Raw genomic sequence first — 24224 nt, forward strand, 5'->3', positions numbered from 1 at the left:
CATATCTGCTGAGCGGCGTCATATACAGCAGTGGTGCTGCATACATATCTGCTGAGCGGTGATATAGACAGCAGTGGTGCTGCGTACATATCTGCTGAGCGGTGTCATATACAGCAGTGGTGCTGCATACATATCTGCTGAGCGGGGCCATATACAGCAGTGGTGCTGCGTACATATCTGCTGAGCGGTGTCATATACAGCAGTGGTGCTGAGTACATATCTGCTGAGCGGCGTCATATACAGCAGTGGTGCTGCATACATATCTGCTGAGCGGTGTCATATACAGCAGTGGTGCTGCGGACATATCTGCTGAGCGGTGATATATACAGCAGTGGTGCTGCGGACATATCTGCTGAGCGGTGTCATATACAGCAGTGGTGCTGCGGACATATCTGCTGAGCGGTGTCATATACAGCAGTGGTGCTGCGGACATATCTGCTGAGCGGTGTCATATACAGCAGTGGTGCTGCGGACATATCTGCTGAGCGGTGATATATACAGCAGTGGTGCTGCGTACATATCTGCTGAGCGGTGTCATATACAGCAGGGGTGCTGCGTACATATCTGCTGAGCGGTGATATATACAGCAGTGGTGCTGCGTACATATCTGCTGAGCGGTGTCATACAGCAGTGGTGCTGCGTACATATCTGCTGAGCGGCGTCATATACAGCAGTGGTGCTGCGTACATATCTGCTGAGCGGTGTCATATACAGCAGTGGTGCTGAGTACATATCTGCTGAGCGGCGTCATATACAGCAGTGGTGCTGCGTACATATCTGCTGAGCGGTGTCATATACAGCAGGGGTGCTGCGTACATATCTGCTGAGCGGTGATATATACAGCAGTGGTGCTGCGTACATATCTGCTGAGCGGCGTCATATACAGCAGTGGTGCTGCGTACATATCTGCTGAGCGGTGTCATATACAGCAGGGGTGCTGCGTACATATCTGCTGAGCGGTGATATATACAGCAGTGGTGCTGCGTACATATCTGCTGAGCGGCGTCATATACAGCAGTGGTGCTGAGTACATATCTGCTGAGCGGGGTCATATACAGCAGTGGTGCTGCATACATATCTGCTGAGCGGTGTCATATACAGCAGTGGTGCTGAGTACATATCTGCTGAGCGGTGATATATACAGCAGTGGTGCTGCATACATATCTGCTGAGCGGTGTCATATACAGCAGTGGTGCTGAGTACATATCTGCTGAGCGGCGTCATATACAGCAGTGGTGCTGAGTACTTATCTGCTGAGCGGTGTCATATACAGCAGTGGTGCTGCGTACATATCTGCTGAGCGGTGATATATACAGCAGTGGTGCTGCGGACATATCTGCTGAGCGGTGTCATATACAGCAGTGGTGCTGCGTACATATCTGCTGAGCGGTGTCATATACAGCAGTGGTGCTGCATACATATCTGCTGAGCGGTGATATATACAGCAGTGGTGCTGCGGACATATCTGCTGAGCGGCGTCATATACAGCAGTGGTGCTGCGGACATATCTGCTGGGCGGTGTCATATACAGCAGGGGTGCTGCGTACATATCTGCTGAGCGGTGTCATATACAGCAGTGGTGCTGAGTACATATCTGCTGAGCGGTGATATATACAGCAGTGGTGCTGCGGACATATCTGCTGAGCGGTGATATATACAGCAGTGGTGCTGCGGACATATCTGCTGAGCGGCGTCATATACAGCAGTGGTGCTGCGTACATATCTGCTGAGCGGTGTCATATACAGCAGTGGTGCTGCGGACATATCTGCTGAGCGGTGATATATACAGCAGTGGTGCTGCATACATATCTGCTGAGCGGCGTCATATACAGCAGTGGTGCTGCGGACATATCTGCTGAGCGGTGATATATACAGCAGTGGTGCTGCGTACATATCTGCTGAGCGGTGTCATATACAGCAGTGGTGCTGCATACATATCTGCTGAGCGGCGTCATATACAGCAGTGGTGCTGAGTACATATCTGCTGAGCGGGGTCATATACAGCAGTGGTGCTGCGTACATATCTGCTGAGCGGCGTCATATACAGCAGTGGTGCTGCGTACATATCTGCTGAGCGGCGTCATATACAGCAGTGGTGCTGCGGACATATCTGCTGAGCGGCGTCATATACAGCAGTGGTGCTGAGTACATATCTGCTGAGCGGCGTCATATACAGCAGTGGTGCTGCGGACATATCTGCTGAGCGGCGTCATATACAGCAGTGGTGCTGCGTACATATCTGCTGAGCGGTGTCATATACAGCAGTGGTGCTGCGGACATATCTGCTGAGCGGTGATATATACAGCAGTGGTGCTGCATACATATCTGCTGAGCGGCGTCATATACAGCAGTGGTGCTGCGGACATATCTGCTGAGCGGTGTCATATACAGCAGTGGTGCTGCGTACATATCTGCTGAGCGGTGTCATATACAGCAGTGGTGCTGCATACATATCTGCTGAGCGGTGATATATACAGCAGTGGTGCTGCGGACATATCTTCTGAGCGGTGATATATACAGCAGTGGTGCTGCGGACATATCTGCTGAGCGGTGTCATATACAACAGTGGTGCTGCATACATATCTGCTGAGCGGTGTCATATACAGCAATGGTGCTGCGTACATATCTGCTGAGCGGTGTCATATACAGCAGTGGTGCTGCGGACATATCTGCTGAGCGGCGTTATATACAGCAATAGTGCTGCGTACATATCTGCTGAGCGGTGTCATATACAGCAGTGGTGCTGCGTACATATCTGTTGAGCGGTGTCATATACAGCAGTGGTGCTGCGTACATATCTGCTGAGCGGCGTCATATACAGCAGTGGTGCTGAGTACATATCTGCTGAGCGGGGTCATATACAGCAGTGGTGCTGCATACATATCTGCTGAGCGGTGTCATATACAGCAGTGGTGCTGCGGATATATCTGCTGAGCGGTGATATATACAGCAGTGGTGATGCGGACATATCTGCTGAGCGGCGTCATATACAGCAGTGGTGCTGCGGACATATCTGCTGAGCGGTGTCATATACAGCAGTGGTGCTGCGGATATATCTGCTGAGCGGTGATATATACAGCAGTGGTGCTGCGGACATATCTGCTGAGCGGCGTCATATACAGCAGTGGTGCTGCATACATATCTGCTGAGCGGTGATATAGACAGCAGTGGTGCTGCGTACATATCTGCTGAGCGGTGTCATATACAGCAGTGGTGCTGCATACATATCTGCTGAGCGGGGACATATACAGCAGTGGTGCTGCATACATATCTGCTGAGCGGTGTCATATACAGCAGTGGTGCTGAGTACATATCTGCTGAGCGGCGTCATATACAGCAGTGGTGCTGCGGACATATCTGCTGAGCGGGGACATATACAGCAGTGGTGCTGCATACATATCTGCTGAGCGGTGTCATATACAGCAGTGGTGCTGAGTACATATCTGCTGAGCGGCATCATATACAGCAGTGGTGCTGCGGACATATCTGCTGAGCGGTGATATATACAGCAGTGGTGCTGCGGACATATCTGCTGAGCGGTGTCATATACAGCAGTGGTGCTGCGGACATATCTGCTGAGCGGTGTCATATACAGCAGTGGTGCTGCGGACATATCTGCTGAGCAGTGTCATATACAGCAGTGGTGCTGCGGACAGATCTGCTGAGCGGTGATATATACAGCAGTGGTGCTGCAGACATATCTGCTGAGCGGTGATATATACAGCAGGGGTGCTGCGGACATATCTGCTGAGCGGGGTCATATACAGCAGTGGTGCTGCGTACATATCTGCTGAGCGGTGTCATATACAGCAGTGGTGCTGCATACATATCTGCTGAGCGGTGATATATACAGCAGTGGTGCTGCGGACATATCTTCTGAGCGGTGATATATACAGCAGTGGTGCTGCGGACATATCTGCTGAGCGGTGTCATATACAACAGTGGTGCTGCATACATATCTGCTGAGCGGTGTCATATACAGCAATGGTGCTGCGTACATATCTGCTGAGCGGTGTCATATACAGCAGTGGTGCTGCGGACATATCTGCTGAGCGGCGTTATATACAGCAGTAGTGCTGCGTACATATCTGCTGAGCGGTGTCATATACAGCAGTGGTGCTGCGTACATATCTGCTGAGCGGTGTCATATACAGCAGTGGTGCTGCGTACATATCTGCTGAGCGGCGTCATATACAGCAGTGGTGCTGAGTACATATCTGCTGAGCGGGGTCATATACAGCAGTGGTGCTGCATACATATCTGCTGAGCGGGGTCATATACAGCAGTGGTGCTGCGTACATATCTGCTGAGCGGTGTCATATACAGCAGTGGTGCTGCGTACATATCTGCTGAGCGGGGTCATATACAGCAGTGGTGCTACATACATATCTGCTGAGCGGTGTCATATACAGCAGTGGTGCTGCGGATATATCTGCTGAGCGGTGATATATACAGCAGTGGTGCTGCGGACATATCTGCTGAGCGGCGTCATATACAGCAGTGGTGCTGCGGACATATCTGCTGAGCGGTGTCATATACAGCAGTGGTGCTGCGGATATATCTGCTGAGCGGTGATATATACAGCAGTGGTGCTGCGGACATATCTGCTGAGCGGCGTCATATACAGCAGTGGTGCTGCATACATATCTGCTGAGCGGTGATATAGACAGCAGTGGTGCTGCGTACATATCTGCTGAGCGGTGTCATATACAGCAGTGGTGCTGCATACATATCTGCTGAGCGGGGCCATATACAGCAGTGGTGCTGCGTACATATCTGCTGAGCGGTGTCATATACAGCAGTGGTGCTGAGTACATATCTGCTGAGCGGCGTCATATACAGCAGTGGTGCTGCATACATATCTGCTGAGCGGTGTCATATACAGCAGTGGTGCTGCGGACATATCTGCTGAGCGGTGATATATACAGCAGTGGTGCTGCGGACATATCTGCTGAGCGGTGTCATATACAGCAGTGGTGCTGCGGACATATCTGCTGAGCGGTGTCATATACAGCAGTGGTGCTGCGGACATATCTGCTGAGCGGTGTCATATACAGCAGTGGTGCTGCGGACATATCTGCTGAGCGGTGATATATACAGCAGGGGTGCTGCGGACATATCTGCTGAGCGGGGTCATATACAGCAGTGGTGCTGCGTACATATCTGCTGAGCGGTGTCATATACAGCAGTGGTGCTACATACATATCTGCTGAGCGGTGATATATACAGCAGTGGTGCTGCATTAATATCTGCTGAGCAGCGTCATATACAGCAGTGGTGCTGCGTACATATCTGCTGAGCGGTGTCATATACAGCAGTGGTGCTACATACATATCTGCTGAGCGGTGATATATACAGCAGTGGTGCTGCGGACATATCTGCTGAGCGGTGTCATATACAGCAGTGGTGCTGCGTACATATCTGCTGAGCGGGGTCATATACAGCAGTGGTGCTGCGTACATATCTGCTGAGCGGGGTCATATACAGCAGTGGTGCTGCATACATATCTGCTGAGCGGTGATATATACAGCAGTGGTGCTGAGTACATATCTGCTGAGCGGCGTCATATACAGCAGTGGTGCTGAGTACATATCTGCTGAGCGGCGTCATATACAGCAGTGGTGCTGCGTACATATCTGCTGAGCGGGGACATATACAGCAGTGGTGCTGCGTACATATCTGCTGAGCGGGGTCATATACAGCAGTGGTGCTGCGTACATATCTGCTGAGCGGTGTCATACACAGCAGTGGTGCTGCGGACATATCTGCTGAGCGGTGTCATATACAGCAGTGGTGCTGCGTACATATCTGCTGAGCGGCGTCATATACAGCAGTGGTGCTGCGTACATATCTGCTGAGCGGTGTCATATACAGCAGTGGTGCTACATACATATCTGCTGAGCGGGGTCATATACAGCAGTGGTGCTACATTAATATCTGCTGAGCAGCGTCATATACAGCAGTGGTGCTGCGTACATATCTGCTGAGCGGTGTCATATACAGCAGTGGTGCTACATACATATCTGCTGAGCGGTGATATATACAGCAGTGGTGCTGCGGACATATCTGCTGAGCGGTGTCATATACAGCAGTGGTGCTGCGTACATATCTGCTGAGCGGGGTCATATACAGCAGTGGTGCTGCGTACATATCTGCTGAGCGGGGTCATATACAGCAGTGGTGCTGCATACATATCTGCTGAGCGGTGATATATACAGCAGTGGTGCTGAGTACATATCTGCTGAGCGGCGTCATATACAGCAGTGGTGCTGAGTACATATCTGCTGAGCGGCGTCATATACAGCAGTGGTGCTGCGTACATATCTGCTGAGCGGGGACATATACAGCAGTGGTGCTGCGTACATATCTGCTGAGCGGGGTCATATACAGCAGTGGTGCTGCGTACATATCTGCTGAGCGGTGTCATACACAGCAGTGGTGCTGCGGACATATCTGCTGAGCGGTGTCATATACAGCAGTGGTGCTGCGTACATATCTGCTGAGCGGCGTCATATACAGCAGTGGTGCTGCGTACATATCTGCTGAGCGGCGTCATATACAGCAGTGGTGCTGCGTACATATCTGCTGAGCGGGGTCATATACAGCAGTGGTGCTACATACATATCTGCTGAGCGGCGTCATATACAGCAGTGGTGCTGCGTACATATCTGCTGAGCGGGGACATATACAGCAGTGGTGCTGCGTACATATCTGCTGAGCGGTGTCATATACAGCAGTGGTGGTCACCCAGAGCATTATGGGGGCATCAGAAGACTCTATCCGAGGGCCGCACATTACATTCAATATCCCTCTTTTTGCAGCACAGGTTGCACTTGTCCCTTCACTCTACAATACATAAGATAGGAAAATGGACGGATACGAGCTGCAGTTCACTGGGGCAAATTTGTGTGTCCTAAATTTTTAGGTGCTTTTAATGCTCCCCTAAGAGTGCAAATTAAGTGACAGCTTCTCTTACAGCTATAGCTACATGACCCCATATACAGTGGCAGTCTCATGCCACTCATATACAGTGATAACCTCAAAGTTACTAAGTGCAGTGCCAACCTCATACCTCTCATACACAGTGCCAACCTCATACCTCATATACAGTGCCAGCCTCATACCTCTCATATACAGTTCCAGCCTCATACCTCTCATATACAGTGCCAGTCTCATACCTCTCATATACAGTGCCAGCCTCATACCTCTCATATACAGTGTCAGCCTCATACCTCTCATATACAGTGCCAGCCTCATACACAGTGCCAGCCTCATACCTCTCATATACAGTGCCAGCCTCATACCTCTCATATACAGTGCCAGCCTCATACCTCTCATATACAGTGCCAGCCTCATACACAGTGCCAGCCTCATACCTCTCATATACAGTGCCAGGCTCATACCTCTCATATACAGTGCCAGCCTCATACCTCTCATATACAGTGTCAGCCTCATACCTCTCATATACAGTGCCAGACTCATACCTCTCATATACAGTGCCAGCCTCATACACAGTGCCAGCCTCATACCTCTCATATACAGTGCCAGCCTCCTACCTCTCATAGACAGTGCCAGCCTCATACCTCTCATAGACAGTGCCAGCCTCATACCTCTCATATACAGTGCCAGCCTCAAACACAGTGCTAGCCTCATACCTCTCATATACAGTGCCAGCCTCCTACCTCTCATATACAGTGCCAGCCTCATACACAGTGCCAGCCTCATACCTCTCATATACAGTGCCAGCCGCATTTACCCCTGAGTACAGCCATATGACCCCTATATAAAGTCCAGCATATCCCCACATACACAGTGTAGCCACACATGCTCCCCAAATGCATCCAGATGACCCCCATAAAGAGTCTAGCCATAGCCCTCCCATATAGACGGCAGCCACATGTACCCAAAGTTCAGCTATATAACCCCATATAAAGTCCAGCATAGCCCTTCCATATAGAGTCATAGAGTGTAGCCACATGTGCTCAAGTATAGCCATATGACCCCCATAAATAGTCTAGCCATATCCCTCCCATATAGAGTGCAGCCACATGTACCCCCAGCATAGCCATAAGCTCCCATATAAAGACCAGACTATCCCCATATAGAGTGCAACACCATGTGCCCCCCAGAACAGCCATACGCCCCTATATAAAGTCAAGAATATCCCCCATATAGAGTGCAGCAACATGTTCTCCCCAGCGAAGCCATATGGACCCCATAAAAAAATCCATAATATCTCCCCATATAAGGTCCAGGCAGATGTGCTCCCTAAGTGCAGCAATATGGCCCTTATATAGGTACAACATATCTCCCATATAGAGTGCAGCCATAGATCCCATAAAGTCCAGTATATCCCCCCCATATAGAGTGTAGCCATATCCCCTCATATACAGTGCAGCCTTTTGCCCTCTTACACTTTGTAGAATACTTACCTCTCCCTGGCTGCAGCCTCCTCTTCCTCCAAGGTCTCTTACCACCACCCATATAAGCAGGTGGCAGCATCAATGTGTGATGTTGCCACCTGCTGGCCAAATTATGTTGGTTATAGAGTCACGTTTTGGGGGGGGGGGGCAGCGGGCCACCTCCCACCACTGATCTAGAGGCTGTGAAATGGTCAGAAGGGTTAAATGTAATGTGTGAAGATGGAATTATCATTAGAAAATCATTGATTATTAGAGAGTCATTGTAGTGCATGCTGATTATTAGAGAGTCATTGTAGTGCATGCTGATTATTAGTCATTGTAGTACATGATGATTATTAGAGAGTCATTGTAGTGCATGCTGATTATTAGAGAGTCATTGTAGTGCATGCTGATTATTAGAGAGTCATTGTAGTGCATGCTGATTATTAGAGAGTCATTGTAGTGCATGCTGATTATTAGAGTCATTGTAGTACATGATGATTATTAGAGTCATTGTAGTACATGATGATTATTAGAGTCATTGTAATAATGCTGATTATTAGAGTCATTGTAGTGCATGCTGATTATTAGAGAGTCATTGTAGTGCATGCTGATTATTAGAGAGTCATTGTAGTGCATGCTGATTATTAGAGTCATTGTAGTGCATGCTGATTATTAGTCATTGTAGTGCATGCTGATTATTAGAGAGTCATTGCAGTACATGCTGATTATTAGAGAGTCATTGTAGTGCATGCTGATTATTAGAGTCATTGTAGTGCATGCTGATTATTAGAGTCATTGTAGTGCATGCTGATTATTAGAGTCATTGCAGTGCATGCTGATTATTAGAGTCATTGAAGTAAACGCTGATTATTAGAGAGTCATTGAAGTACATGATGATTATTAGAGAGTCATTGAAGTACATGATGATTATTAGAGAGTCATTGAAGTACATGATGATTATTAGAGAGTCATTGTAGTGCATGCTGATTATTAGTCATTGTAGTACATGATGATTATTAGAGAGTCATTGTAGTGCATGCTGATTATTAGAGAGTCATTGTAGTGCATGCTGATTATTAGAGTCATTGTAGTACATGCTGATTATTAGAGAGTCATTGTAGTGCATGCTGATTATTAGAGTCATTGTAGTGCATGCTGATTATTACAGAGTCATTGTAGTACACGCTGATTATTAGAGAGTCATTGTAGTACACGCTGATTATTAGTCATTGCAGTACATGCTGATTATTAGAGAGTCATTGTAGTGAATGCTGATTATTAGAGAGTCATTGTAGTGCATGCTGATTATTAGAGAGTCATTGTAGTACATGCTGATTATTAGAGAGTCATTGTAGTGCATGCTGATTATTAGAGAGTCATTGTAGTACACGCTGATTATTAGAGAGTCATTGTAGTGCATGCTGATTATTAGAGAGTCATTGTAGTACACGCTGATTATTAGAGAGTCATTGTAGTATACACTGATTATTAGAGAGTCATTGTAGTATACACTGATTATTAGTCATTGTAGTACATGCTGATTATTAGAGTCATTGTAGTACATGCTGATTATTAGAGAGTCATTGTAGTACATGCTGATTATTAGAGAGTCATTGTAGTACATGCTGATTATTAGAGAGTCATTGTAGTACACGCTGATTATTAGAGAGTCATTGTAGTACATGCTGATTATTAGTCATCGTAGTGCATGCTGATTATTAGAGAGTCATTGTAGTGCATGCTGATTATTAGAGTCATTGTAGTGCATGCTGATTATTAGAGTCATTGTAGTGCATACTGATTATTAGTCATTGTAGTACATGATGATTATTAGAGAGTCATTGTAGTGCATGCTGATTATTAGAGAGTCATTGTAGTGCATGCTGATTATTAGAGAGTCATTGTAGTGCATGCTGATTATTAGAGAGTCATTGTAGTGCATGCTGATTATTAGAGAGTCATTGTAGTGCATGCTGATTATTAGAGTCATTGTAGTGCATGCTGATTATTAGTCATTGTAGTGCATGCTGATTATTAGAGAGTCATTGCAGTACATGCTGATTATTAGAGAGTCATTGTAGTGCATGCTGATTATTAGAGTCATTGTAGTGCATGCTGATTATTAGAGTCATTGTAGTGCATGCTGATTATTAGAGTCATTGCAGTGCATGCTGATTATTAGAGTCATTGAAGTAAACGCTGATTATTAGAGAGTCATTGAAGTACATGATGATTATTAGAGAGTCATTGAAGTACATGATGATTATTAGAGAGTCATTGAAGTACATGATGATTATTAGAGAGTCATTGTAGTGCATGCTGATTATTAGTCATTGTAGTACATGATGATTATTAGAGAGTCATTGTAGTGCATGCTGATTATTAGAGAGTCATTGTAGTGCATGCTGATTATTAGAGTCATTGTAGTACATGCTGATTATTAGAGAGTCATTGTAGTGCATGCTGATTATTAGAGTCATTGTAGTGCATGCTGATTATTACAGAGTCATTGTAGTACACGCTGATTATTAGAGAGTCATTGTAGTACACGCTGATTATTAGTCATTGCAGTACATGCTGATTATTAGAGAGTCATTGTAGTGAATGCTGATTATTAGAGAGTCATTGTAGTGCATGCTGATTATTAGAGAGTCATTGTAGTACATGCTGATTATTAGAGAGTCATTGTAGTGCATGCTGATTATTAGAGAGTCATTGTAGTACACGCTGATTATTAGAGAGTCATTGTAGTGCATGCTGATTATTAGAGAGTCATTGTAGTACACGCTGATTATTAGAGAGTCATTGTAGTATACACTGATTATTAGAGAGTCATTGTAGTATACACTGATTATTAGTCATTGTAGTACATGCTGATTATTAGAGTCATTGTAGTACATGCTGATTATTAGAGAGTCATTGTAGTACATGCTGATTATTAGAGAGTCATTGTAGTACATGCTGATTATTAGAGAGTCATTGTAGTACACGCTGATTATTAGAGAGTCATTGTAGTACATGCTGATTATTAGTCATCGTAGTGCATGCTGATTATTAGAGAGTCATTGTAGTGCATGCTGATTATTAGAGTCATTGTAGTGCATGCTGATTATTAGAGTCATTGTAGTGCATGCTGATTATTAGAGAGTCATTGTAGTGCATGCTGATTATTAGAGAGTCATTGTAGTGCATGCTGATTATTAGTCATTGTAGTGCACGCTGATTATTAGAGAGTCATTGCAGTACATGCTGATTATTAGAGTCATTGTAGTACACGCTGATTATTAGAGAGTCATTGTAGTGCATGCTGATTATTAGAGAGTCATTGTAGTATACGCTGATTATTAGTCATTGTAGTGCATGCTGATTATTAGAGAGTCATTGTAGTGCATGCTGATTATTAGAGAGTCATTGTAGTGCATGCTGATTATTAGAGAGTCATTGTAGTGCATGCTGATTATTAGAGAGTCATTGTAGTATACGCTGATTATTAGTCATTGTAGTGCATGCTGATTATTAGAGAGTAATTGTCATACTCGATTAGAAGAGTCAGTTTTATGCACTCTAAATTATCAGAGAGATATTTTACATCCTGATTAACAGGCTGTTAGGATTGTTGCTCTACAATGTCACATATAATATTTTTGTGGAGGGTTTAAGCATTACAATTTAAAAGGTTTGTCCAGGATTAGAGAAAAGGATCTGCTATTTTCTTCAAACAGCGCCACTCTTGCCCATTGCCTTTGTCTGGTATTGCATATCTGCTCCATTGTCCTTACTGACTACTTGAATACCAGACACGGCCCATGGACAAGAGCGGCGCTGCCCATGGGCCCAAGCAGATCCTTTTTTTCTAATCTTGGACAACTCACTTAGGAAACGACTGGGCAGTTCTAAAGTTTTTCCTCCAAGCAGCTCACCATATTATACATGGCAGCAATTTCTCACAGTAATTGCCGGTCCTATAGAATTCAGGCAGTATATAAGATTTTGAAAAAAACTCTACGTAGACCTTAGTCATGGAGTCATCATTGTAAGAATACTGCGGCCAGCACTTAACATGTCATGTCTTATACATTATACCAAACTTAGCTAATAGTCTGGACGGAGTCTACTTACCCCCTGTGGTGGGGGCTGCAATGGTCTTGCAGGGATAGTCTCCCGGTCAGGGACTGGTGGTGTGATGTCATCTTTGATGCTTTCTGTTGTATGAGGCGTCTGTTCTTTGTCGGGAGTCTTAGCAGATTGTATAGTTTCTCCTCCTGGGGTTTCGTCTTTTGAGACATCTTCAGCAGAATGTGATGCGTTCACGTCTTCGTTGGACATATGGGTTGATTGTATTGAGTTGTCGGCCAAGGTGGAGTTGGCTTCAAAGTCATTTGTGATGATCGTTTCCCGACCTTGGATTGTGGGGTGGATTGTTTGATCTGGGGCATCAGTAGATGGAGCGAAGTTATTTACTAGATCTATGGCTTCTAGGTCCAGCTCAAGCATTGGTCCATGTTTGGTCTCAGGCTTGGGTAAACCATGTTCTTCTAAGGAATCTTCCATAGGTACAATCTTCCCATTCCCATGACTAGATATATTGGGGTTACCATCTTGCAAGGGCCCTAGACTTGTGGTGTCTTCCACCTGTCCTTCCTCCGTGGATGGGTTCTTGGACAGTGGTGGGGATCTTTCTTCTTGTGGTATCTCCTCATTCAATATCGTAGGAGAACCATCTCCATCATCTTCACCATTTTCCTCAGAGGGAACTACAAGGTTTTCCGGTTTGGTTGCCTCATCGTGGTGTTGAGCCGTTGTTATATCCGGAGGATGTGGTGATGTCGGGGTTTCAGAGGGTGATCTTAGTGATGGGCCATTTTCTGCTCTTTCGTTAATTAGAACTTCCTGACATGAACAGAAAGAAGTCAGATAGAAAGACTAACCCGACTCTACGTACTTACCACTATAAACAATTAAAACTTATCTCAGGGTAACATCAATATGACATCAAATACTCCAGAAGTAAAGAATTGGCATTCTTGCAGGTGGTATCTGGTGCCCATCAGCAAACTATAGGGCACCAAAAGGGTGGACATAGACAACAGATAGTCTATGTGCAGGAACAGTATGTAGGTCCCTTCCTGCCCGGGAGCTTATTTACGAGGTGTTCATCATAGAGTACCTCCCTAATGGTTCCCTAGGTGAACCTTAATGGGGTATTGCCATCTCAGGCATTTATGGCCTATCCACTGGTCGCGGCATCCAGATGGAGAATGAATGGAGAGGTGCGCGGCTCTCTCCATTTGCTACTATGGGAGTAACCGAAACTAGTGTGCCCTTCGTTCTCCAGATAGGTGCAGGTCCAAGAGATGGAACCCGCACCTATCAGACATTTATGCCATGTCCGGTGTATATGCCATAAACACCTAAGATGGGTATACCGCTTTAGCCAATATTTCCAGTACTTTGTGCCCCAGTTCCTTGTGTCTGCCGGTTTAGTCCTCTATTACTGGCGCCCAACAATCTGTTACCCCACTTCATCTCTGGTATATAGTCTACTAGACGGACCTCATAATTTTTCGACGGTTTTCTGTGTAGGTCTGTGATCTTTGCAAAATAGTAGATCTCTAGTGCTCTATGATCGGAGACAGGAAGCAGCATGATCGCCACAAGGGGTGGGGCTAAACAGGAAAGGATGGCCTATGTTAATTAAGGTGTCCAACTCTGGGCCCTCCATAGACAAGTCTGACACTTGACTCTGAATAGACATGAAGGTGGTGGTGACCCCCCCTGTTACCCTCAGGGCCCATATACAATGTATAAGCAGAAAGTCCAGCATACCGTAGCACATCCATATCAACAGGAGATGCAGAAATATATGAGGGAGGCCTATGTTAATGAATGTGGGGCCAGCTGGAGGGTCATCCTAGTTGGCAATGGCCGCCATACACTCCGGACCCCTGTGTAACAGCACTAGCAGTATATCCAGCACATCCATAGTCCCTCACATCCATTAGGATCGGTATGTAGGAAAGGTGGGGGGGGGGTGTCTATACCCGCGAGGTGGACCTTCTAGCCTCCTGGACACACAACTGTGAAGACTTTTATAGTTTTTTGTTTGTTTTTTTTATCTTTCGTTTTCTTCTATGTTGTTTCCTTTCTCTTGCTTTTTTTATATGATGCGATCTGATTATGTGAATCGTTTTTCTAGGTTCTTACACATTTGTGTTAATATATTTTTTTATAAATAGTGTCATGTCCATATTTGTCCCCCACTCGTACATGTCACGAGAGCCGGTACGTCTATTTTTACATCTTCTTTTAGCTTCTTGGGAATCCAAAAACCAACCAGTGCACTCGAGGCCAGATTTGTTGCGGGTTTTTTTTTTATTGCGCTGCCCATCCCTGTGTGGACCCTTTGAAGTCTCTCTCTTAGTTGTGGTGGGCCCCCAGCTTACCCTCGGGGCCCCTGTGTCGTATTATTCATGCTGCAATATTTCGCTAGCTAATTGATCTGTTTACGGTACTAAACATTGAATCACTTATCGTCAGAGAGGGGGGGGCCTCATGGCAAAGATCAAAATGGGCCCCGCCAAAAATACAGACCCCAGACCAGACTCCCTAAACACAGAGCGCATGCAATACCCCCTAAATACAGACCCCCAGACCATACAGATCAGCTGATATTCCCCTCTCCCCGATCCTGTAGTCCAATTTACTGCTGCAGACAACATCCAGGGTGTCTGAGAGTGAAGATGAGTGCAGGATCGGGGAGAGGGGGGTATGTTGCGATAACGTGGGGCACCCGGGAGATTAGCCTGCTCTTCGGGGAGTCCGGTAGATCGCCCCTTTTTTCGGGACATTCGGTTGGAGCTGACCTCTCTTTTTCATACAGACTGGCCCATGATGAGACCAAGACTGATATTGTCTTCTGTGAAGTCGGAGAAGAAGATCTTGTCCCGTTTCCAGGCTCCGTCAATGCTGCGCTCTCAGCCGGAATCACAACAGTCACAGATGACAATAATCAGTCGGGGACGGGCCGGGATCTGCTGCTATGCAGCGCATTTCTAAATAGCTTGTGTCTATTTTAGGAAAATGCAGCAGAATCGCCCCCCTTGTTGCAGCTATTTTAAAACCAGGAGACAAAAGCCCGATACCGCTCGTCACTGCCAAACATCTCTATACCGGAGACGGCCCGGCTCCTCATCCAATGCGGGCAGAGGACGGCACACAGAGAAATCATCTCTCCACGCTAGAAGGAGCAGCATCGTTATCACAATCGCTGCGTGCCATGCAGTCATTATAGCGAGGCACACGGCACCGCCGCAGCCCGCGACAAACACAAAATCATTAGCAGTTTTTCCAGTGCAAATCGACCAACTGGGATCATAGTGTAATGAGCAGATAACACAGTCACAGGGGTGGTGGATTTAAAGGGGTTGTCCAGGACTTGGCTGCTTTCTTCCAGAAACAGCGCCACACCTGATCACAGGTTGTGGCCGGTATTGCAGCTCAGCTTTATTGAAATTAATGGGGCTGAGCTGCAATACCGCACACAACCTGTGATCAGGTGTGGCGCCGTTTCTGGGGGGAGGAAAAAAAACATGTTTTTCTAATCCTGGACAACCCCTTTAAAGGGAACCTGCGACTAGAACAATTTCTATACCCAATAAAACTGAAAATTGGGCAACTGTGCCAAATATATTACCACTTTAAGGCAAATTCAGGGCTAAAAGAGGTTATTCCGGACCCCCTGAGTCCTTAGAGCACTGCTCTTCCTATTAAGAAGTCAGGGCCACATGGGCGTGTGTCCTGTGACCACTGAAGGGTCACAGAGGGGAGGGGCATATGCTATTTTCTAGCTCTCTGATAGGCCAATAACGAGTCTCAATGTTTTCCCCCCTTGTTCAGCGTTATTAGCGCAACAGCATCGCCATAAAGGCATTTTCTGGTTTTATGCAAATAAAACGTAATGATTGTATAGGGAAAAGATCTGCACATTTCTAAAAGACTTTCTTACCGTTTTCAAGATCTCTGCTTGCTGTCAGGGAATGGAAATATTCCCGTTTATATCCACACCTAATAATTTCCACAGCCGAGGGTTTGTTACAATTGTATCCTGTCTTGACAATCCTCTGTGAGCTGAACACATCAGCAGCACAAATCTCTATCTTGTCCTGATGGTTTGTTACAATGTATCAGTCTGGAGTTCAGGCTGTATAGGTTGCAGAGGACTGTTTAGACTGGATACAATAGAAACAAACCTGCAGCTGTGAGAAACATTCGGTCTGGTTGTGAATAAGAACATGTCCCGAGATCTGTCATCTTATAGGATGTCTGTATAATACGCTGCAATACAGAAGTAACGTATTATATGAGCGATCGAGCGATCACATCGTTTAGACCCCCAGGGGCACTGAAAAATAATATCAAAAAAGTTAAAGGGATTTCGGACATTTATGACATAAACACTAGATATGCCATAAATGTTTGATAGGTCCGGGGACCCGCACCAATCTCTAGAACGAGGACCCCTGACCCCCATCCTACCTTCTGTCGCGGGTCGACTCTTCCTAGAACAGCCGAGGGCGTTTTGCTACACTGTTTCCGTAACTCTCATTCACTTCTATGGGAGTTCCGGATGCCGCGTAGCAAAACGCGCTCAGCTGTCTCCAGAAAACGGACACCTCGTGGCTGGAGCGGCAGAAAAAAGGGCGGGGATGAGAAGGTCCCTGTTCTAGGGATAGGTGCGGGTCCCAGAGATGGTTATGCCAGAAATGTCCACGATGGGAATATCCCTTTAAATAAAATATTAAAACTATAAAAAAAAATAAAAAATTAAAAAAAATAGATAAAAAGCCGTTTCCTAATAAAAAATTATTTATGTACAAAAATATAAAAGGAAAAAAATCCACATCATCGGTATCGCTGCGTCCGTAACGACCAAAACGATTAAATGATCACGTTATTTATCCTGCACGGGGAACGCTGTAAAAAAATAATAAAACAACGAGGCCGGAATTGCGTTTTTTTGTTCATTCCGACTCCCAAAAACGTAATAAAAAAAGCGAACAGGAATTCGTATGTACCGCAAAATGGTACCAGGGCAAAGGTCAACTCATCCCGCCAAAAATAAGCCCCCGCACTACTCAAAAATAAAAAAAAGTAGTAAAACATCATAAAAAAACGTATACATTTGGTATCGCCGTAATCGTCCGGACCCGAAGAATAACGTGAACATGTCATTTATACCGCACAGTAGATGCCACGTCTTGAAATCCAAAATAAGCCGGATCCTTTAAGGGTTAACGTCCGCCATTTATTTTTTTTCCGCGCATTTTTTTTAACCTGGACCAACCATAAAATAAATTGCCTGCGCTGCCGCGTGATTTAATAAGTCATTTCCCGTCCGGCCGCGTAATATAAGGAGCGGTGTGCGTGCATAGATCAGGGACGCTTCCTCCGCGGGCAGTGAGGCGGACGGGGTTAATTCTTGTGTGTACCCGAGGAGACGCGGCCCGTAATCCTAAATCTATCTGACTTCTGCCATACGGATTTATGATTCGCTCTGGCGTTTTTCTATTATCTGCGCGGCAGGTCTCCAAGTGCTGGGGCTGCAATTTTAGAACCCGGGACGGCCGCTGCTCGGAGAAAATCGTCCATCGGTCTCATCCATCACCGGAGAAGAGTCACTGATGTTAGAGCGGGCGCCAAACCGCCAACGCCGCCCTCACAAACATGCAAAAAAAAAACTGCGAAAAATAAAAGTAAAATCTTGTTTCAAGCAATAGGTTGCTACCCAGCTTTTCTAGACTCCTGAATGACAGATCTGCCTGGTTATGCGAGGATACATCCCTGGCGGGCACATTAGCTGCCACCCAGCTTTCCAATAAACCTCCCCCGCTCCTGCACCATGGCATAACGAGACAGATTTACAGGAATCAGGACTCCCGGCAACCAATGCTGGAGCTGTATTGGTCGGCCATAACTGCTGGATGTCACCCAACTTTCCAGGAAACAAATAGTTTCTTACGCTCCAGTCACAACCGGAGCTGCATTCAAGATTCTGCCGGCGGCTACCTAGAAGCCACCAGCGCTGTCCTGACCGGTGAACCCCTAACCGCATAGTTCAGAACCTATAATGCACTGCTGCAATGCATTGTGGGAGATGTAGAATTTTCTATATCTGTCTATTGTGTAATGTTTAATACACTACACCTCCAACAATGCATCACAGCAGAGCACGCACTATATACTGGAGACACAAGCGTGGAGCAGCGGTCAGATATAAGAATGTCACCTGAGCGCTAACAGGAAACCTACATGTGATTGCAGCTCTGGATGTGACTAGAGAATTGCTCAGATATGGTCTGTATACGGTAGATGTCTGGAGGTTCTCAGAACTGGGTATATACGAGATTATGGGGGCAGGGAGTTTTCTGGACATCCGAACACTACAGTCGGCCTCTTTCCAACCTGAAATGGCTGATAACAGGAAACAATAGATTGAATTAACCTGCACAGCAAATTAGAGCCATAAAAGATTACTGGGTATTATCTGGGGATGATGCGGCCCCTTGGATCCCGTCAGTACTGTGCTGACAGATACCTCTTAACTGCAGCCCTCGGTTGCGACGTTAACACTACATCTCCCGCAATGCATGACAGCAGAAAGGTGGAGCTACTCTTTTGTATATAATATCAGTGTTATAATATCGAAGGTCAGATATTGTAATGTCAAAGATTGACTCACTTTTTCTGGAGAGAAGTATTCGGGGAGGGGGCCCTCTGGTACATCCATATCTACAGGTATAAAAGGGGAACAAAAAGGAACAAAAATAAAATTACTAAGAAGGCGAAGTAAAGATATAAAATATAATAATATAATAATAACTGCATATAATCACTCACTCACTCCTCCTCGTCATCCCGTATAATGTGAGAGACGTTCAGGCTGTTGCTTAGCAACAGACACTGCAGGAAGCGGGTGACTACTGCGGATTACCATGTACGGATGGAGATCGATCACATGGGACAAATACACGTGTCAGATTCTCAGTAAGGCTGGATTCACACGAACATGCTCGGTCCCTAAAGGACGGAACGTATTTCGGCCGCAAGTCCTGGACCGAACACACTGCAGGGAGCCGGGCTCCTAGCATCATAGTTATGTACGACGCTAGGAGTCCCTGCCTTGCTGCAGGACAACTGTCCCGTACTGTAATCATGTTTTCAGTACGGGACAGTAGTTCCACAGCGAGGCAGGGACTCCTAGCGTCTTACATAACTATGATGCTAGGAGCCCGGCTCCCTGCACTGTGTTCGGTCCGGGAAATGCGGCCGAAATACGTTCCGTCCTTTACAGGCCGAACATGCTCGTGTGAATCCAGCCTTACAGAAGATCATTTTGAACGCATTTCCCCTTTAAGTGCCGCTTTCTTTTTCATATGGTCAGAGAACCGGTCCTGCAGGGGGCGTCGCTGCCGGAGCTCCTTTAAAGGGAATGTGTCGCGAATGAAACTTTTTTTTTTTAAGTGTCGTTACTTATTTCTATTATATTTTTTACGTTTTTTGCTGTATGTTTTTTTTTCTTCCATATGGTGGAAAGTATTAAAAATTAAATAATAATTTGACATGTTTTCCTATGTTGGCCACCAGAGGGAGCACTTCCCGGAATTACAGGAAGGTGAATAAGGCAAAGCAACCTGACTCACAGCTGCTGTAAATGTGGGAGGGAATCTCACCCCCCCCCCCTCTACAAGCCTTTCACCCCCCCCCCCCCCCCCCACCTACAAGCCTTTCGATCTACAAGCCTTTCACCCCCCCCCCCCCCCCCTCCTTTCAGGACCGGACTAATTTTCGTTTTTATGCTTTTGTTTTTTCCTTCCCGCCTTTAAAAAGTCATAGCTCTTTTACTTTTTCGTTGACACGGCCATATGAGGGCTTCATTTTTACGGGACAAGTTGTACTTTCTGATGGTGCTATTTAACATTAGGTGTGATGTACTGGGCAGGTGGAAAAAAAAGTGGAAGGGGCAGTAAAACCGCCTCAGATACCGGTGGTCACATCTGACACCGACATCCGAGGGGTTAAATGCTTGCGATCAGAATTTTCTGCAACAAAGCAGATACCCGGCGGCTACGGCGCCCTCTCTGCTTCTGAACGGGCGCCATATTTAAATACCCTTTCCCGACATAAATCGCCGGTGGAGCGACGGGAAAGGGTTAAGATTTGTATTCCAGTGAAGTCCAGTTGACAATCCTCTAGGAGTTGAATACATCAGATGATCAAATCTCTCTTCTGATAGTTTGTTACAATGTATCAGTGCAGAGTCCAGGCTGTTTAGCTCACAGAGAAAAGTCTAGACTGGATACAATTGTAACAAACCCTCAGCTGTGAGAAGTATAAGGACAGGTTTACAATGAATGTAAGAGAGATCTTGAACGTGGTCACAGAAACACAAATAAACGTTCCATTACACAATGTTTCAGCGTTATTTATATAAAACTGGACAAACCCTTTAAAGCTGCTGCCTGGCAAACCTGATACACTGTGTTACACCCGATGCAGAGCCCGAGGGGGCGGAGCATGACACAATGATTCTCTTGTTGGTGTCCTTTGTATCCTTGTGTCATGCTCCGCCCCCTTAGGCCCTGCACTAATGGGGTTCAACGTGAACCCATAGCTGCCGGCTGTCCAGAATATCTAGGTTTTTCTGTCCCCTCATATGTGCTGGGAAATAATATACAACAACCTCCACCTGATATGAGAATGTGGCATCAGTGTGATCACCAACATGACAGATCTGTGGGGTTTGACTCCCGGCACCCCCACGATCAGTGGGCTGTTGTGGTCCCCTTTAATGTTTACTAAGCACAGCGCCATCCATTTGGTAGTGGTTGTGTCTGGTATTGCAGCAAGTGAATGGGACTGAGCTGCAGTACCAGACACTTTTAAATGTCCGGCGCTGTACCCGGTAAATAATGAAGGGGATGTGGCGCTGACCTGAGCGTCGCGGCCCCCTCAGTCAGATAATGGGGGGCGGGCGTCACCGATCTGATATTGACGCCCTCCCCTGCTTCGCCTAAATACATCAGCAGTGCAAATCTCTCTGCTGTCCCGATTTTGTTACAATGTAACAGTCCGGAGTCCATAATATTCAGCTCAGAGAGGATTGTCTACACTGGATACAATTGTAACAAACCCTCAGCTGTGAAGTATAGTCTCTGTTCATACTAGCGTCATGGCCTCCGCCAACGAATCCTGACTGATCCCCATGACTTATAATGGGGTTCAGTCGGGGGTTCTGACAGCAAGAATGTGAACAGAGACTTAGGTCTGTACAGGTGTTCAGCCTATTGATGTAAAGAAGAATGGTCCCATTCACTGACAGCAAGCAGAGATGTGGGAAACTGTTAAGAACTGCACCAGAAAAAAAAACTAAACGTTTGTAATGAATTCTGCATTGAAATTTCTCTGTGGTAACCCGGTCCCGCACACTCCGCGGTGATATCACATGACCAAGTCGTCCAATGGGTGTTGCCGGATTAAAACCGCCATTGGACGAATTGGTCAGGTGATTGACCATCATGGCGGTCTAGTGGTCGCACTGGCAAAAAATAAAAATGATGGTATTTTACAAAGTGCTTATTGAAATTGCGCGATATCTCTCAACCACGTGGACGATGACGGACGCCTGTACCAGAATAGCGGCAGGTTTTATTAGTTCATATCGTAAATTACAATTTATCACATTTCCATGTTTTATTTATTATAGATGAGCAGATTACTCCACCATAACCACCATCACCTGGATAAAGTAACCCAGGAAGCCATTGCTGATGAAGAACTACAAGTCCCAGCATGCCCTGCCAACTATATTTCTACTCCTGCTATTACAGGCAATGCCATAACAGCGGAATACCACCGGTACCTGCGACCTGGACGGCTCCGTACTTGATGAGGTTCGTTGTGTGACCGCCCTGTCAGGCTCCAAGTGAGCGCTCGTCTTGAATGTCCTCTAGCGGCCGCCGTAGTGTGGACGCTCACACCGTCACCATGACGACCCTTCATAGCGGGAAGCCGCCGAGGAGATCAGGTGACAACGCTGAGTCGTCATGGCAACAGATTAAACCCTCCTCCGCTGACGAGCGCTGAAACGTCCTTTAGCGGCTTCCGTAGAATGGACGCCGAGCTCGTCACCATGACGACGGAAAGGGATCATTTTATAACGCTCAGTCGTCATGGCAACAGACTTCGATGTCGTGATACATAGCGGTATATCCGTTACTTATACTTGTTATATCACGATATTTGGCACGACATCAGGATTTACGATTAATTAGTCTGTATTGGGGATAACCAGGACCAAATCACTGATATTATTCCCCCACTGATTATTATTAGTAGGAAGGACATTTCGTTTTAGTCACAATTAAATATATCACTTCCAATTGTAATTTTTTGGGGTGAATATCTTCTTTTTGGGTGTGAAAATGGGTGGAGCCTATGCATGTCCCGTTTACGTGTAGCGGCTGAAAAATCGGAAGCAGAACGACTACAAACATCTGCCCATTGATTTCAATGGGAAATACGGCGTTCTGTTCCGACGGGCTGTTTATGCGGCCGTTTTTGGAGCCGTTTTTCATTGGCTCTATAGAAAAACAGCTTCAAAAACGGCCGTAAAAAAACGCTGCGAAAAACGCGAGTTGCTAAAAAAACGGCTGTAAATCAGGAGCTGTTTACCCTTGAAAACAGCTCCGTATTTTCAGACGTTTTTTGCTAAGCGCGTGAACATAGCCTTAGGGTATGTTCACACGGGCTATTTTTAGCCGTTTTTCGGGCCGTAAACGCCCCGAAAAATGGCTACAAATGACGGGGCCGAACTCCTCCAAACATCTGCACATTGATTTCAATGGGAAAAACGGCGTTCCGTTCCGACGTTTATAAAAACGGCGCGTAAAAAAATCGCCCCGTAAAAAACAAGTGCAAGTCACTTCTTGAGCCGTTTTTTGGAGCCGTTTTTCATTGACTCAATAGAAAAACAACTCCAAAAACGCTGCAAAAAAACGCAAGTTGCTTAAAAAAACGACTGAAAATCAGGAGCTGTTTTCGTCCGTTTTTTGTTTGCCGCGTGAACATCGCCTTAGAGGATCTCATCTGGTGTCTGCATTCATTTTTTTGGGGCGTGGTAGAAAAAAACAGCAATTCCGCCATCATTTTTTAAGTTTTGTTTTTCCGAAGTTCACGGTGCGGTATAAATGACACGATAACGTTGTTCTGTGCGCTACTATGAATACGGCCATACCAACTTTTTTAAAAAGGAAAAACATTTTTTCGTGTGGCGCTGTACGGCGGTTTTGCTTCGGCAGGACGAGCTGTAGTCATTTGAATTATTTTAGGCTACATTCTATTTTTATATCACTTTTTCCGTTTTTTTCAGAGGCGACATCACAAAACAGCAATTGTGGCTTTCTTAGTCATTTTTTTTACGGCGCTCACCGTGTAGGATCGGTATAAATGTGGCGTTAAACAAAATACGTTTTTGTTTTTTTTTTACACTGTTATCCACAATAAATGGGATAGGGAAATAAGGCAACTTTTTTTTTTTTTTTAACTTATATTTTTGTAATATTTTTCCAAAACTTTTTCGTCGCACTATAATACTTGATCGGATTTGTCCGATTGCTTATATAATGCGTTACAATACTTCCGTATTGCAATGCATTATAGGTGTCAGTGTAAAACTGTCAGGCAGTCTATTAGACCGTGCCTCTCTCAGGCTTCCGTGATGGTAGACCTAGGGGCCATTGTTAGGCACCTGGTTGCCATAGC

At 45.8% G+C, this 24224-nt stretch overlaps 1 protein-coding gene across 3 annotated transcripts in view; it reads right to left on the reverse strand.

Moving 5' to 3' along the window:
* TEX55 (testis expressed 55) overlaps window positions 1-22565 on the reverse strand; it is a 55321-nt gene extending 32756 nt beyond the window's left edge. For all 3 annotated transcript variants that reach the window (XR_012881224.1, XM_075851013.1, XM_075851012.1), the window contains exons 1-3: window positions 22324-22565; window positions 19144-19193; window positions 12525-13295 (exon numbers count right to left, since the gene is read on the reverse strand). Coding sequence is in view for 2 of the 3 variants with exons in the window: in XM_075851013.1 (XP_075707128.1) it covers window positions 12525-13295; window positions 19144-19191 (819 nt within the window). In the remaining variant the exon portion in view is untranslated. The remainder of the gene's footprint in view (window positions 1-12524; window positions 13296-19143; window positions 19194-22323) is intronic.
* Window positions 22566-24224: the final 1659 nt, after the last annotated feature.

The sequence above is a fragment of the Rhinoderma darwinii genome, chromosome 2 (assembly GCF_050947455.1).
Source record: "Rhinoderma darwinii isolate aRhiDar2 chromosome 2, aRhiDar2.hap1, whole genome shotgun sequence".
Classification (NCBI taxonomy): Eukaryota; Metazoa; Chordata; class Amphibia; order Anura; family Rhinodermatidae; genus Rhinoderma; species Rhinoderma darwinii.